The 16,431-nt window shown below is 49.0% G+C and overlaps 4 protein-coding genes across 4 annotated transcripts; 1 reads left to right on the top strand and 3 right to left on the bottom strand.

The window, feature by feature from the left end:
- Window positions 1-1,810: 1,810 nt before the first annotated feature.
- Window positions 1,811-4,159, bottom strand: FPOAC1_013550 (uncharacterized protein; the record flags this gene model as incomplete). Its single annotated transcript, XM_044857891.1, has 1 exon — window positions 1,811-4,159. The coding sequence occupies one exon, from the start codon at window positions 4,157-4,159 to the stop codon at window positions 1,811-1,813; it is 2,349 nt and encodes a 782-aa protein (XP_044701273.1).
- Window positions 4,160-4,307: 148 nt separating this feature from the next.
- FPOAC1_013549 (uncharacterized protein) lies at window positions 4,308-4,976 on the bottom strand (the record flags this gene model as incomplete). The annotated part of the gene is made up of 3 exons (XM_044857890.1): window positions 4,308-4,477; window positions 4,519-4,831; window positions 4,881-4,976. The coding sequence occupies 3 exons, from the start codon at window positions 4,974-4,976 to the stop codon at window positions 4,308-4,310; spliced, it is 579 nt and encodes a 192-aa protein (XP_044701272.1).
- A 6,234-nt stretch (window positions 4,977-11,210) lies between these two features.
- On the top strand, window positions 11,211-12,038 carry FPOAC1_013548 (uncharacterized protein; the record flags this gene model as incomplete). The annotated part of the gene is made up of 2 exons (XM_044857889.1): window positions 11,211-11,754; window positions 11,800-12,038. 2 exons carry the CDS (start codon window positions 11,211-11,213, stop codon window positions 12,036-12,038), a joined length of 783 nt encoding a protein of 260 aa, XP_044701271.1.
- An 827-nt stretch (window positions 12,039-12,865) lies between these two features.
- Window positions 12,866-13,797, bottom strand: FPOAC1_013547 (uncharacterized protein; the record flags this gene model as incomplete). Its single annotated transcript, XM_044857888.1, has 3 exons — window positions 12,866-13,284; window positions 13,347-13,595; window positions 13,653-13,797. 3 exons carry the CDS (start codon window positions 13,795-13,797, stop codon window positions 12,866-12,868), a joined length of 813 nt encoding a protein of 270 aa, XP_044701270.1.
- Window positions 13,798-16,431: the final 2,634 nt, after the last annotated feature.

The raw sequence follows: 16,431 nt of genomic DNA, 5'->3' as shown, positions 1-16,431 counted from the left end.
TGGTTAGGGCGAGTCTTGATGTACTTACCTGATTGATGCAAGCTATAGTACTTATTGCTCATACTGTGGGCCTGTCTCCACTTCCCCAGATTCGCGACCCAGAACTCCAGGCAGCAGCGGTACTTCTAAGTACTTCGTTTGCTCAGCCAGAAATTGCTTACACACCCATAAGGCGGCCAAATTCTGACCAAACATCTTCTTATGAGGTAGAGCTATGTACCCGGATAGCCCCACCCTAGACTTTACAAAGAGTATGTTTTTTTGACGGGAAGGTGCAAGTGCTCAATACTGTAGATCGCTGTATGGCAAGCCCCTCTATCTAGCTGCTACTATCTGTCGCTTCTATTGCTTGCGTTGACTTTCTGCTGTCGCTTTGTCCTGGGCTGTTGCATATTTGCGTGGTTGTCCATGTTAAAATGCCTCTTTCCCCTTACAACTAACGAAATGATATTCCACTTAGGTCAGTTGCCATTACACTGGCAAACCACTAAAGTATCTCGGTGAGCATACTATCAAGCCTCCAGCAGCAGCAGTCTATTTTACAGCGGGTTTGTGGTTATAGGGTACTCCATATTTTGATCGATGGAATTGGCCGTTTCCAGGTCACAGTTGAGAGTTAAAATAAGGAACGGGCCCTGTTTCCGTCCAGCCGTTGCCGGACGTGATATAATACCAGTCGGCTATCTCCTTGAGCTCTTCGATAAACCACTGCTGTTGAATTTATTTGCCTTTAAAGATAATCCCCGGTTTCAGAAGACGGCCAGTTGCAGTCACGGCTTCGAGAAAGCTAGTCCAAGTGCGGGACTGAGAGCCTTTCAGGAAGGCCTTCCTCTTGGGATCGCTGTTGCCGATAACTAAGGGATCCAAGCCTGGATTCGCAATAGATTAGCTCAATCAATAGATATAACGACAAATGCTTACCAAATCCAGCCATTATACCGCCCTCATCAACGTTACCCGTGTTCTCAGGTTTGATCCAGCCATATTCTCTTTCCCGAATATTAAAGTACCAATTGACGGCGGCCGGGGTCAAACAATTGAACCTCGATGATTCCTGACGTTTTCCTACCTTGTTCTTTATGGGTGGATAGCGTTTCGCGAACCTGGCTAGCCAATGTACACCGATAGGCCGTTCCCTGTCTTGTTGTCGTAGGAGGACAGCGATGGTGGCGCGGACTTGACTGTGGGATGGAGCATAGCCTAGGGCCTCTTGCCGAAGTATCCAGGTAATCAATCATCCTGGCCTCTTGAGACTTGGATAACAGCCGGCCAGGATGGGTGACTTCAGATTTAGGCGGTATGCCTCTTAGTCGATCAGAAAGAGTGGTCTGGGGCATGCCATGCTTCTGGGCGGCCTCATGTTGCGAGAGTCCATTATCTGTGACAACGCTGCATTCATGGTGCTTTTTCAGTGAGCGCATTGCCCAACCACGAATTTTACGATTTTGTCGACGGAATGTGCACGCACAATCGTTGAATGATTGTAGCTTTCGGCCAGGGATGTATGGACACTGGAGTGTTGTAATTATGTACCCGTCGAACCAACGACGGTCTAGGCCGCGTAATTGTTGTATGCCCACGGGCTAGAAAAACACGGCATTGTGCCATTACTAGTGGGAGTTTGGCATAGTAGCAAATTCCAACCAGCGTGCAGATAAAAAGGATGTAGTTTCATCAAGATAATGAAGAGTTGAAGACAGGGGACTAGCGCACGAGCGGAGAGTGAGATTTAGTATATTACAAGCAGTCCTTGGTACAGTAGGGTGATTGACTGTAGATTTACTAGCAAAATGCTCTCGCGATCCGTGTCCTATGGCTTAGCATTCCACTCCAAGAACGCCGTCTTTGCCAACCGGATATCCTCTGAAAAGCTTTGACTTGACCGACTTCGCTTGCTCGAATCACCAGTTACCTTCTTGCCATCCATCGTCTCCGACTGCCACGCTCGCTTGTTCGGCACCAGCTGCGCCAGCGGACGTCGAGGCGGGTTGAGCAGCAAAGCCCGTTCAAAGTCGATCACCATAATCCCGCCGGTCTCGGGATTGAATAACATGTTTGCGAGCCTCACGTCTTTGTGGACCACGCGCTCTCGATGCATGGCTCTCAAGGACCGAATGGCCTCGTCTTCGAGCGACCTGCCCATGTCGCCAGCCCTCTGCGCTCCGTCGACGCTGCAGCCTCCCCAGGACAAAAATGTCAAGTGCACCACGTAGACCCGGTGGTCGTAGTAGTAAGTCTTGTTCATCGATCGAAGGTCAACCGCACCCAGGAAAACGGGCACGTGGACGCCTTGCACTGGCTTGAGACGCTCGTAGACAGCAGCCTCGTGCTGGAGATCTTTGATGAAAGCCCGCACCGTGCCCTTGCTGACAAAGGTGTAGCCATGAGCAAGTAGGGTCACTTGGAAAAGCACACCCCGCGCACCACCTTCCCCCAATGGCCTGATCCCGTCGTCGAGAGACTGTTCCAGCTGCTTCCGGAGTAGGCGAAGCCACTCCTTGTGGTCGACAGGATGACGTGCGCGGGCGGTAGCGCAGCTCCCGCAGTGAAGCGCCACGTTCGGGCACTTTGGGTCAAGAAAACCACCCTTGACCATCCCGAGAAGACATTTCTGCGTACAGTACTGCCGACCCTGCTCGCCGTCTCCGCGCGGCGGCCGCAACGCCAGTCGCCGGCTCCGCCTGGTTCCTTGTCTTGTGTTTCGTCCAGTTGGCGTAGGCGTGTCCGGTGGCCTGGATGCCGACTCGTCATCAGATGGTTCCGGCTTGCCGTCCTTCCTCAACGACCCCTCGCCAATCTGGCACTTGGCAGTTTGACGCGTCCTTCTGCGCGGTAAGGCCGGCGACCGATCGACATCCTTGTAGGTGGTAGGTTCATGGCCAGGAGAGTAGGCTGACGACACCGATCGTTCATTTTCTGGGATAGAACGGAATGTCGATTCGAAGTCCTCAGACCACCTCTTCAAGCCATTCATAGCTTTTTGACGTTCCTCCTGGCGAATCTCCCGTCGCTCTCCAGGCGCACCGAGAGCCATGAGGGTGAACGCTAGATATTGACCGACAGCCGTGCATATATGGAGGTTGTTTGGATGTGCCGACACCTCCGGACCAGGCTCTGCTAGATGATAGTACAGAGTCTCAGGGTCGTCGTCCCAGTCGATGTTGAGAAACACAATAGCCTCGCCAGTAGTAAGAAGACCATACCCAAGGCCGCTTTCAATCATGTAGTGATACGTCTGCGTGATGGCAGATGCCGTCAGCTTCTCCGCGTGGTACTGGAAACGCGCGTCAGGGTTAATAGAAGTTGGAATCGTCCTTCGGTTCACAACTTCCCTGTAGATGTCCATGGGGCGGAGACCGACGCGAAGGTGCGGAGCGGTCAGCTTGTGGGGCGGCTTGTACTCGGAAACGTAAACCATTGTGCGCTGGGAAGACGGCGTGTTGTCGGATCGATAGACGCAGATTTGATCCGGCCGCAACTGGTTGAGATCTATTCCGTGGTCCGGCGTCCGCGGCGGCGTCGATGGGGTCTCCCTCTCAACCACTTCTTCGGCAACATCGCTGAGGGCATGGGGATGGTTCTCAAAGACGACACCATCTCCGATCTGAAAATCCCTGCCGACCTCTTCGACCTGTTTAAGCTGTTGTACGATGGCCCTAACCGGATCCTCCACGCTATTATGTAGGAAATATTCGAGCGTCTTCTCGTCTCCTATCGGTCGTTGGGAGACCCGGTTCCCCATGCCGGCCAGGAAGTTTCGGTTCTCGAAAAGGCGGCTTTCGGTAGGAAATGAATGGTGCAGTGTACCGAAGGTGACCTTCTGTTGATGAAGGAAGTTGGGCCATGGCCTGAGGTTTTTAGGACACCACTTGTTACGCGGGTTGGTCAACGGGCCCTTTGAGGTCAGTTTTGGATCTGTTTCGATGGCGAAGCGAGAGAAGACGGAATCATGGCAAGCTGCAATGTATTCGTCAAGCGTCGTGAGTCGTGTTTGTTCCTCTGCTTCCTCGGCGCGTTGCTGTTCCTCCTTCGCGCGCTGCTTAGCTTCTCGTAGGAGTTTTGTCAATTCATCTATACTCAATGATCCATATGTCGTGGTGAGGATCGATTTCGAAGGGTGGATATTTGCGTCGTAAACGTGTATTGTGCTCTGATGCATCAGATTTAATTAGGTCATTTTAATTGTGTTCTGATGCATCAGAGCACAATACACGTTTACGACGCAAATATCCACCCTTCGAAATCGATCCTCACCACGACATATGGATCATTGAGTATAGATGAATTGACAAAACTCCTACGAGAAGCTAAGCAGCGCGCGAAGGAGGAGCGGCAACGCGCCGAGAGGGGACTGTGGTTATCCGTAAGGACACCTCCGGAGGTATCCGCATCTGCCGTTGTTTAACCGATTGGTCCCGCCCTGGGCGGCCTCCTGGAGGCAAGTCGGCTCGAATGTCAAAGCACTGTATCGACTTTCCTACAACAATCATTGTTAATGTATATCTAAACACAGTGTACGCGCCTGAACATAGCTCATTGGCAGCTTCTCAAAGTAGACCTTGGCGCAGAAATCCCACCAAAAATCATGCCCCAAAAAGGCCCCCTCAGCAATATTTTTAAAACCTCTAAAGCCGTTTCTCTCCTTGACATTTGTCGGTTCGAGGCGTAAATGGCCATCGTGGCACGTAAAGACGCGGTTGCGGGAAACGTTGTGGATGAGATATTTGCCGTCGTGGTGAGGAACGGATTTGCGAGTGAGACCAAAAGAACCATTTGAAGTGGCACCAATATCTGATGAAGTAGCCGTGTATACAGTGTTGAACACTTCCACCTTCTCTTTGTAAAATCCAGAATGGAGACACTTGGGTACACAATTCTACCTCATAAGCAGATGTGTTGTCTGGATTTGGCTGTCTTTTGGGTGCGTAAGCAATTTCTGGCTGTCCGGGCGTAAATCCGAGGAAGTGGGGATACATTGACAGTACGAGTTGAAAGTACTTTCAACAGGCGCAGGGCCAAAAAGTACTTTGAGAAGCTGCCAATGGGCTATGTTCAGGCGCGTACACTGATTGTTGTAGGAGAGGAAGCCGTAGGTGTTCAATACTGTAAGGTAACCCTAACCCTAAGTGAGGGATTTTTGTCACGCTCGTTTATCGATGGTGCCCGCAATTACGTCGTAATTCTCTGACTACGTGACGACTTATCCCCCGCAAAAAGCGACCCATGAAATAGTGCCTGATAAGCAGTGTGGGAAATAGGCGGTCCATAATGGGCTCCTGGACTGGACCGCCCATTTAAGGCCCATATTGTCAGGTGAGTAAATAGTGCAATCTGATTGACTGAGCTTGGTGGGAAATATGATAATTAGACCAGTCTACGTACAGTACATAAGTTAAATACCTTCGATATCGGTGCTTTAATGCAGCCGTTGCAGCGTAAAATGTTGGCCTGACTGCGCAGGCAGCTACTGAAGCCTGGCTAGGTACCATCAATTATTCTACACCCCAACGACTTCTGCCTATCGCTATGACTCAATATTCTATGTTGCCTAGAAGGCTTTGATGGTATTTAAAGTGACTAAATGCCCTTCTGTTGCCATTTATGTCATTGCTGTGGAGTAACTTAATCTCAACCCAAACTTGGTCATGGCATCATTAATTAGCGACGACCAATCATCTGCTATTTCCACAGATGCGAATAACACTACGGAACTTTCTAGCCTCTTTCGTATGTCAGGAGCAAATCCCCAAAGCCCTGACGGTACGCATGAGGACACTACCGATGATGTCGACGATGCCTACAAAGGTATTAACTGGAGTAAGCTCGAAGGCTATACCATGGCACCGCATTCCAAGCGACAGCACATCTCCTGGACATGGGAACATGGATATCGCATTCAAAACATGAATAGCCAAGTTATCTTCTGGCTTTGCAAGATTTGCATACAGAGAAAGGCTAACAGGAACACGATGTACAATATTGTTGGCGGCTCGCACTCGCAGATACGTCACCTCCGAGATAAACACAATTTGGATGCGAACGGCCCTATTCAAAAGAAGCGGCGGCTTACTTTCAACGGCAACACCTCGACAGCAGGGCCGATCGAGCAAGCTCTTGTCAATCAGCGAATATCCGACTTCAGTCCTGAGCGATTCAAGACGGCCTTACTACGCTGGATGGCCTACGCAAATATCTCCTTCCGCCAAGTAGAACTTCCGCAATTCCATGAGCTTCTACAGGAGGCATATGCCGAGATTGGCACCGTTGGGTGCTTACCAACAGCTCATACGCTTGTGAGCTGGATTAAACGAGACTTTCACCATTACAAGGCTGTTGTTGTAGAGCAGCTGCAGGAGGTAGAAGGCCACGTCCACTTTACATTCGATCTCTGGACTGCTGGCAATCTTCTTAGCCTCAATGGAGTGTTCGCACACTTCCTCGATCCCATTGGCAAGAAGAAGAAGATCCTCCTGTCTATACCGTCAATCAACGGGAGCCACACGGGCGAGGCTATTGCAGACGGCGTTGGGGAGATCATCAAGGAGTTTGGCCTCGAGAAGCGCGTGGGCTACTTCGTCCTGGATAACGCCGGAAATAACAACACAGGCGTAGACGCACTTGGACGAATGTTTGGCTTCAATCCCAGCAAACGTCGGCTACGCTGTACAGCCCACATTGTTAATCTCGTGGCCACGCAGATCATGTATGGCAAAGATCTAAGGGCCTTCGAGACCGAGGGTGATGCTCCTCGCGCCCTCCAGGACGACCTCAAGCTTTGGCGGCGCAGGGGTGCCCTAGGTAAGCTTCGCAACATCATTATGTGGATTACTGATAGACACGCTGGCGGCGGCCGCGCCAGAGAGTTTAAAGCGCTACAAATCGAGTCCCAAAATTGTCTTCTGGACGATGAGCCCCGCCGACCCCCTGCCGAGCTTAAACGACCGAACGATACTCGGTGGAACTCACATTACTATGCCTTCGAGACGGCCGTCCTCAATCGAGCCCCAATCGACGCCTATTCCGAGAAGGAGGAGCGCGCTCACAATACACGTCTTGACCGGGTTACACAGAAAAATAGACGGCTAGAGGCAGATAAGCATATCAAGTTTCCAGCCAAACCCTTGATTGTGGAAGATAAGATGTCAACTGAGGACTGGGTCACGGTCACAAGGTATATGGAGATATTAAAACCGTTGATGCTGGTCACAAAGAAACTCGAAGGATATCCACGGCAGGGCCGCAACGGCCTTATGTGGGAGGTGTTGCCTTGCTATGAGTTTCTCTTGAACCATCTGGAGCGCCTAATGGAGCAATACAGGCACGATCCGGACGAGGACCTTAAGCTGAACATCCAGCTCGGATGGCAGAAGCTGAACGAGTATTACACGAAGATCGACGACACTGAAGTCTATGTGGCCGCTGTGGCCCTCCACCCTCAACTCCGGCTGACTAAAATTAAGCAACTATGGGCCGACCGAGTAGATGATGGCTGGATCTGTAGGGCAGAACAACAACTCCATGACCTCTGGCGGCAGTACAGGGATCTGCCACTTCCAGAGCAGCCTCATCCGGAAGCGGAGGATGATATCCTGGACGAGATTCTCAATACAACTCAGCTTCCTTCTGAAGAGGATTTATTTGGGCCGATGGCACAGCTTGGTAAGAAGCCAGCCCAACCACCGCCGCCGCCGCTAGACGAGATGGATGAGTTCCAAGGCACGGTTGACACCTCCTTCGCGAACCAGAGGGATCCGGTTTCATTCTGGGTGTATAACAGGCCCCGCTGGCCTCGGCTTGCGCGGATGGCACTTGACATTTACGGCATCCCACCAACGGAGGCAGATAACGAGCGGTTGTATAGTAGGATGGGGGACATGGTGACAAAGAAAAGGAACCGATTATCAGCAGCTACGATTGGAGCTATGCAGTGTCTCCGACAGTGGGATGAGGACGAGATAATTATTTGGAGATCACGATAGATGCGCTTAATGCCAAGGACCAGTTAAGTTTAACTAGTAGCCACGATAGCTCTATGATTAATACTGCCATCGACATCACTCGCTTACGCCCTATGAAGTCTTCCGAGCCTCCTTTTCTGTACATAGTTTTCTCGACCAGTGCACTTCTTGATGCTCAATGCGATGTGGACTGAGTATCAATGCAACAATACCGGAACTTCATCACCGTATCAAGTTTTGGTCCGACTCTTGGTGCCAGTCCAATTATGGCAGGCGGTCCAGTCCAGTACTTCCAGATACACAGGCGGTCCAGTCCAGACACCCTGGACTGGACTGGACCGCCTATTTCTCACACTGTACGTGGCTCTGTTGTCACTGTGTCCAGCATGGCGTTCCCCGGCCAAAGGCTTACGTCTCGTCCAATACTCGGAACATTGAAGGTCATCTCAGCAAGGCCCACAATATTTTTCATCCAGATCCATCAAAAGCAACACGATATATGCAGGAGCGCCCCCCTAATCAACTAACCCTTCATGATTTGGCAGCCAAGAAACGGAAGAGGGACGACTTTCACGACGAGTTGGTTACTCGATTTGACAAGACCACGTTCCAGCGCCACATTGTCCAGTGGATCACCGATGCAAATCTGTCATTTCGCGTACCGGAGCATAAAGGCCTCCAAAAGGTCTTTCAGTACCTGGACCCCTTGGTTCACGAGACTTCCGCCAATCTAACCCACGAAACGGTTCGAGTTAGGATCATCGACGAGTTCAACACATACAAATCGCGCGTCATCCACGCACTGTCACGAAGCCCAAGCCAGGTTCATATTGCATTTGATGGCTGGACGTCCCGGAACAGACATTCATTCTTCTCCATAAATGCCTTCTTCCTCGATGAAGATACATTCCAGCCACGGAAGATCGTCCTTGGCCTCCCAAACGTCGCCATAGCGCACACGGGAGAAAATATCTCAGCCGCTATTATGGAGGTGTTGGATGACTTCGGGTTGATTGCAAGCAACAAGGTTGGATGCATTATTCTCGATAACGCCGCAAGCAATGAAGGAGCAGTCGAAGCGATAGGCCACAAGCTTCAGTGGCAGAATCCGGCCAGCAGAAGGATTCGGTGTTTCGGGCATATTCTTCATCTTGTCGCCAAAGCGCTCCTCTTCATTAAAGACAGCAATACACTCGAGGACCTTGATGCGGACGATTTTACAGAGTGGACAAAAGAGGTCCAGTAGGTAAACTCCACAACCTTGTCGTCTGGGTCAATCGGTCGAATAAGGCGACAGCAATTCTGCGGAAAATACAAGATGAGGACCCTGACAAGTCCTATCCAGGCACTCTTGATGTCGTGCTTGACAACGGCACACGCTGGCTGTCTCAATATTATATGATCGAGCGAGCAATTAAGCTCCGACGCTATCTGGAGGAGCTCATTGACATTGCGATTCAATCAAGCAGGAAATTTCAACGGCCCAGATCTACCCGTACCCAGCCGCCAAGCCAACTCCCTCGATGTCTTGAGGAAGCAAATCTACTGAGTGACGCAGACTGGGATGCCCTCAGTTGGTTCAGAGATATTCTTAGAATGTTCGATTCTTGCCTTTTGCGGCTTGAAGGGGACTGTCAGCTCCGAGTCCGTAAGGGAGGCGTTGAAGCTCAATATGGAATTATTTGGCAGGTTGCTGTCGCATATGAATTCCTCCTTTCAACGCTGGAGAAAGCAAAGACTGAGGCAACACATCGGGTGGAACCTAGCTACTATTCCTCGTGCGTCAATTCGGCCTGGGCCAAGCTCAACAAGTACTACACCAAGCTTGATGAGACGCCAATATACTATGCAGCCACGGTTCTCCACCCCGGTATACAGTGGTCGTTCTTGACAAAAGCCTACGGTGAGAAGGAGGAATGGCTTTTCGCGGCACGCCAGCTCATCCAAAAGCTCTGGGAAGAGGAGTATCGCGACCTTGCCGCTCAGTGGGAAATCTCGAGCAGTAACCTTCCTGCCGCGGTGAGGGCGCGCGAGTACAATCCATTTGATTCCTTCCAAGACGAATTAATATCATCCACCCGCCACGGCCATGACGAAGCTACAGACGAACTGGGGGGTGGTTGTCTACAAAGCAAGACATATACACAACATACCACAATCCTCTGGAATTCTGGTCTGCAAAGAGATTTGAGTATCCGCGAGTGGCGAAAATGGCGATTGACATCGTCTCGGTCCCAGCAATGGCTTCTGAGTGTGAGAGGACCTTTTCTTCCGCTGGTAGTATGGTTTCGCCCAAGAGGTCGCGCTTAGATGCAAGCACAATTGCCGTTACTCAGACGGTAAGGTCGTGGTTACGGGCTGGGCTACCTGAAGGGTATGAAGGTTTACTGAAGGAGGTGGGCGACGACACGGCCGAGGATTAGCCGACCGTCTATCTACCGAATCTATCTACATCTACATGTAGCCTACATCTATCTATCTACATTGCAAATTATGACTAAGCATCTACATCTATCTACATGAGGTGCCGGTAGATAGATGTAGATAGATTCGCCAGCCTGCTTATATTCGCAGGGATCTAGAGAGAACGCCCGAGAGGTTGCGCACACTACTGCACATGTGCATGAAGATGCTATGCTCACCCCCATTACGCAGCCCCTGACTGTTCGCAAACATGAGGCTGCAGGATCACCAACAGTTTCTCATCCCAGCCAGCCATGGCCGCATGCCGTTCTCTCATACCCTGCGACTACTTGCCTTTCCCGAACCTGCATTACATACCGCATTTACAGGGGTCTAGGGAGAACGCCTAAAACGTCGTCCACGATGCTATATACGTGCTTTGCTTTACATGAGCCTCTTAGATTACATACAGTATACTCTCGTCGTTTCACGACCTATTCCTCCTTGTTGTCACTACAAGTATGCCACACATAGAGAACTTCTGTAGTTCCTGGACAACAACTTCATTAACTTGGTGTTCTTGAAGTTCGTGGTGAGCGCTAGTACCAGGTTTGCATCACGCTGATCGGAAATACGTTCTAAGAATAGCGCCTGCTTGAAGGCCAAGCTAAAGCTAGCAACAGGGGTGTGTCTGACACATTTTCTCTCTTAGTAACACTCGTTTTCCAACACTCGTTTCCCCAGCACTTGTTTGTTTCCCAGCACTCGACTAGTCATCCGACACGCGTTTTCCAAATACTTGTTGGACCTGTTACATCGCAGTGCCTAACATGGATGAAGAAATCTTGAATGACTGCCGCCTTGTGGAGGAAAAGATCTCCAATCTTACTTGCTCCAGAAACACCCAAGGGCTTTCAACTTTTGAGTGAACATTTCGCTCTCCTCAAGGTACAAGCAGATGCACTTTTGGCCATATCGCCGGCAGTAGATGCACTATGTCGGAATCGTATCGTGTCGCAGTACACAAGGAGACTCGGTAAACTTTTGAAACATATGGTTGCCCCGCCTCCTGGCGACGTCACTTGTTCAAAAGACGAACTAGATCCCAAGATACGACGCAAGCTCAATGACGCCCTTAGAGTTGCCGCCAAAGATGCTGCGATAGGAGCCAAGCTGAGAGAGTTCAAGTTTTATACGATCTTGCTTATTGGTCTATCTTACAGCATAGAGGGTCTTAGGGCGCTTAGTCTAGAGGTTATTGGCCAAATATGCGTGTTTATTCAAGGATATATAGTGAAGTTCGAGCTGATTCCTTTCCTCCTTCAAACGAATATCCTTTCAACCATTGGCCTGGCGAAAGCAGGTGGTATCGACTTGAAAACATTGGAGACAGGTAAGTTTCGATCGCTGTCAGGGTTTGTACTCATCTCACAATCAGCAGAGATAGAAAGCTTTAAGGGGAGCAACAGTCTAGCAAACGGCGACCATCCAACAAGCAAGCTCAGTAGGGAGGGTGGAGCCATTGACCCAACACCCGGGCCTTTGCAGAAGAGGGCGAGAACAGACACTGTGATCCAAGCCGAAGTGCCAACCGCTGTAAACACGGCAGAAAAGCACCAAACTTCTCACGTCGAACCTCCCACTGGATCTCTGAGTGTCTTCAAGGGTATGTTCTAAGCTGATAATTCCTCCATGTGTTGACTGAGTTGCAGATCGAAATGGCGGAACGTTCGTTCCCAGGAAGCAGGTGGTGCGTTTTATGAGTTGTGACAAAGGACTATATGAATTGAGGGCAAACCCACGTCGGGTTCGCGGCTACACAATGTTAGTGAAAGGTGAAGGTTATTGGTCCTTATCCTTCTATCCATTGGTAGAAATGAAGGACGCACTTATGAAATTAACCGAGGACAACTCGGAAAGTATGTTCAACCACCAAAAGTCACTCCACTTACGCTGACTACGCTCTAGGTTCGAAATTCAATATCCCACGTGACAAAAATATCTACAAACTCAACCTTGATGAAGCCTTTGGTTCTGATTTGGGACCTGATTGTCGAGTCCACCACCAAGCAACACTATTGGTTAACAAAGAGGGAGACTTGTCACTGACGTTCTTTCTGACTGGATACAAAGGGGAGGAGCTTAAAAAACCACCAAGTTTCCAGCTTTTTAGGAAACGCTCAATTGTCCCAACATAGGATAGTTAAGTAAAAAATTACATTTTATATAGAAAACTTTTTTTTTACTAACTGGTAAGAGGGGTATAACTAAGTAAGGGGTACTGCATAGTACTTAAACAGGTAGTAATTGCACTTGTACATAGTTGTTATCTTGGCTATACTCTGATCCTAGAAGCCTGACCCTGATAATACACAGATGAAAACAAAGAAACAATCCTTCATAAGCCAGCTCATGATAGGAAAACACAAACATGCCGCAGTCTAAACTTTTGCCAGTTCTGGTTCCTGCATTTAAACTCCCTCTAAATCTCGACGCAGAACGTATTAAAAAGTCAAACTCCTCTTACTATCAGTTGTACTCAAGGTCTTCTCGAGGCGCGGCATAAATCTAGAAGGATGAAAGACATGAAATCCGATAGTAACCATAGCCATGGGAATGGCATCCAAAACGTAGATATAGAGTTCTTTGGATTGCAGTTCTCCCTCAGGCCCCTCGATGTATTCTGCCATGCGAAAGATGGATCGAATTAGTATTAGCATGCTGCTGGCATAAATGACCATCATGAACTTCTGCCAGCCAGGCGGTTGTGTTTTGCAATGCTTGAGAAATTTGTAATAAAACCATGTTGTTATCACCACGAACATGGTGAAAAACACAAGCTGAACTATGAGGCCAGCGACAACAGCGTCTTCTGTTACTGACAACTTGTGATCTTTATCCACCATGTCAATCTTTCCGCCGTCTAAAATACACAATTAGCACTTCTGAGCGACTCGTGGAGAAGGGAGCTATGTTATTACCTACCTAGTACTTGGAGTACAATAGATGTAATATCGCCAAATAGGAAGATTTTAGTAAGCCAAAATGGCTTGATCAATGAATAGCTGTCTCCATCCAGGTACTTTATATAGCGACCTAGGAGCATGTAGATAGCCGCAGAGTAGCATGTCGGCCCGAGTAGGATGAGTAAATTCTGAACAACACAGACGCCAAAAGTGTAGCTAGGCGCTTCCTTGGCGCTGATTGCTCGACTAAAGAATGCGACGGCCTCGACTAATTGGCGGCATGTTAGTCTACCAGAAGAGCTTCGTTGTTGTGGGTGTGGCTTACAGAGGGAGCCAATTACAAAGGGGATGAAGAACCATGTTCTTTTTTCAATGATCTGGTAAATATGAAGATTCGATGAAAGAGTGAATACAATAACAAAGATTGTCGCTAAAGGAAAAGACGGCTCGTAGTGAAAGTAATTAACCATATTAACTGTAAAAATCCAACACTGAAGGAAATTTATCGAAGGTGAATAGTAAGAGGAAAGTTTCAAAAAGCCATGGATGTAAAAAGGCAAATAAGTGAGGTGGGCTTCCCTTTAAGTTATCCCTTGGTGTTGCTTCTAAGGGCGTATCTAACACAGCCATGGATGGCGTCATGGCTTATCAGTACCTCGCCATGCCACGAATTACAAATCCTCGGCTCGGTTACATGGGACACATATTAAACATACGTTTCATCTTGTAGAGTACGATATTGCCGTTAGCCGTGGACTAAATGCTTAGATATCAGAGATCACTGTGCAGAGCCGCAAAGGCTATGCAAATATCAAACGGAAACAGTTTTCTTTATGGTTTTGCTAAAATTTAAGGCATGCAAGTAATTATTCAAGTATTATGATTCGTCGAGCTAAAACAGATCTGCCGGTGCCTATGGATATCCGGCAGATAATGAATGTGAAATATTGGATCTAAGACAGTGATCGACGGTCTGCCATGAAACACGGGAGATTTCTGCCGCTCTGACTTGCCAATTGGTTACACGTACGCGCGTTATCGTCTGTGCGGATGTTCAATGATCGTCAAAGCGCAAATCGCAATATTGATCTGCGCGCTATCATGCAGGGTTGAAAGCCACTCCACCCAATCCTCAGGGTTCCACAAGAAATGTCCGGTCTATAGGTAATTTTATCTTAACTTTATACTATTAATTAAATATATAACTAAATAATAGAGATTCTGGTGAGAAAAGAGGGGACCGGACATTTCTTGTGGAACCCCCTAGCCAATCCACGTAGTGGATCCACTCGTGGATTCCACTGTCCACTCCACTGGCAAAATCCCAGTGGATTGGCTAATCCACCGAATCCACTCGGCGATGTCGTGGATGGATTGGGTGGATTTGGGTGGATTAGAAGTGGGGTAGTTAAGGGCGCCCATGTATTTGGCAGAATGCCTCTAACAGAGGCTGATGTGCCCCATAATTTTTGCAATATTGCTACCCTATGTCAAAAACACCATAAAACTTCTGAACAGCGCAATTTTAGAATACATATAATATAGGAGCTGACCTGACGACCTGTTGTTGACCCATCACCTGCACCATGTTTTGCGATTTCGACATGACAAAGAGATTATTTTACCATGACCTCGCCTGATTCCTGCTTCGACATTTCCGACAGCGGCTTGGGGTCCGCTGCATACCTGGGCATTTGAGTTAACTCAAACCTTAACTCATAACTCAAACTCACAAAACTCATATGAGTTGAGTCTGAGTTATCGCCGCTGACTCATGAGTTAACTCATGAAACTCATGCCGGCATCCCCACTATTTCAACCCTTGATTTAGTCTAACTAAGTTAAGTTAGCTTGTTGCAAATTTACTTTGTTGAAAAGCGGCCAATGGCTCATACTCATCCGTTCGGAAGCTTCAATACAAGTTCCGCAGCTACAATGGCGATGGCCAACAGACTTTCTCTCTCTTGAATTCATTACCTATACCATTAAGCCATCGCTATGGTATCGGAATCATCTTCTGTGCCCAGCACACCCTCTTCTAATCCCGACTTCATCGATGTTGAGAGATTTTTCACCAGAGAGAAGGCAAAGCCTCGCGCTTTATACGTTTGCTTGTACTGCAAGGCGAGCCCATGGAGGGATGGCTATAAGGGCAATGCGCGGCGTCACATAAGAAATCACCACCCGTATCTGATCGGGCTCTCCAGCCGGCAGAATCGATCCCAGCAATCTCTCGACACGTATATCACCTCATCCACCACGCCATCCGCGGCAGCATTACGGAATGCCTTCAATCGGCAGGCCTATGTCGACGCTATCATCGGCCTTGTTACGCGTCGCAGGGTGGCCTTTTCGATGGTTGAGTGGGATGAGCTAAAGGACCTGGCCCTAGCATGCAATCCTGCTATCGAGGATAGCCTAATCACTTCCCGACGTACAGTAATGCGCTATATTTCAGCGAACTATGAGTTATACGCCGATCATTTGGCCCAATCCCTTCAGTCTGCCGTTTCGATGATTCGCATCTCATCTGACCTCTGGACATCGCCACATCGGCATGGTATGCTAGCAGTATGTGGACAATGGGTCGATAAGGACTACGGGCTCCGAAAGGCGCTCCTAGGGCTGCTAGAATGTCCAAAAGACCACTCGGGTAAGTCTCAGGCCGGTCTGATTGCTGATGTCCTGAAGCGCTTTGGGATTCGACGCGTGGGATATCATACCGGAGATAATGCAACCTCCAACAATACTTGCCTAGAGGCGTTATCAGAAAAGCTTTTTAACGAGCGAGAAGTAAGTGAAAGGCTATGCGGCGACTTTTTTCCTGTCCCAGCTAAGTTCCGCCTAGATTATCTTCGACCCTGTCCGCCGCCGTATCCGCTGTTTCGGCCATATTATTAACCTTTCCCTTCAAGCTTTCCTTCTCGCGCGCTCGAAAGAAGCTCTACAAGCTGCTCTTCATGCCACCGGCGATGTCGCTGGTGCACAATCTGTCGAGACTTTCTCTGCTGCCCTCGGTGAGAGTGCACCTCCTGCATCAGATATTCCGGTGGATCAAACACTGGAAGAGAACCATGGGAGACAGCAAAGAGACAGAAATGCTC

The sequence above is a fragment of the Fusarium poae genome (genome assembly GCF_019609905.1).
Source record: "Fusarium poae strain DAOMC 252244 chromosome Unknown contig_2, whole genome shotgun sequence".
Classification (NCBI taxonomy): Eukaryota; Fungi; Ascomycota; class Sordariomycetes; order Hypocreales; family Nectriaceae; genus Fusarium; species Fusarium poae.
This window is presented reverse-complemented; position numbering and strand designations above follow the sequence as displayed.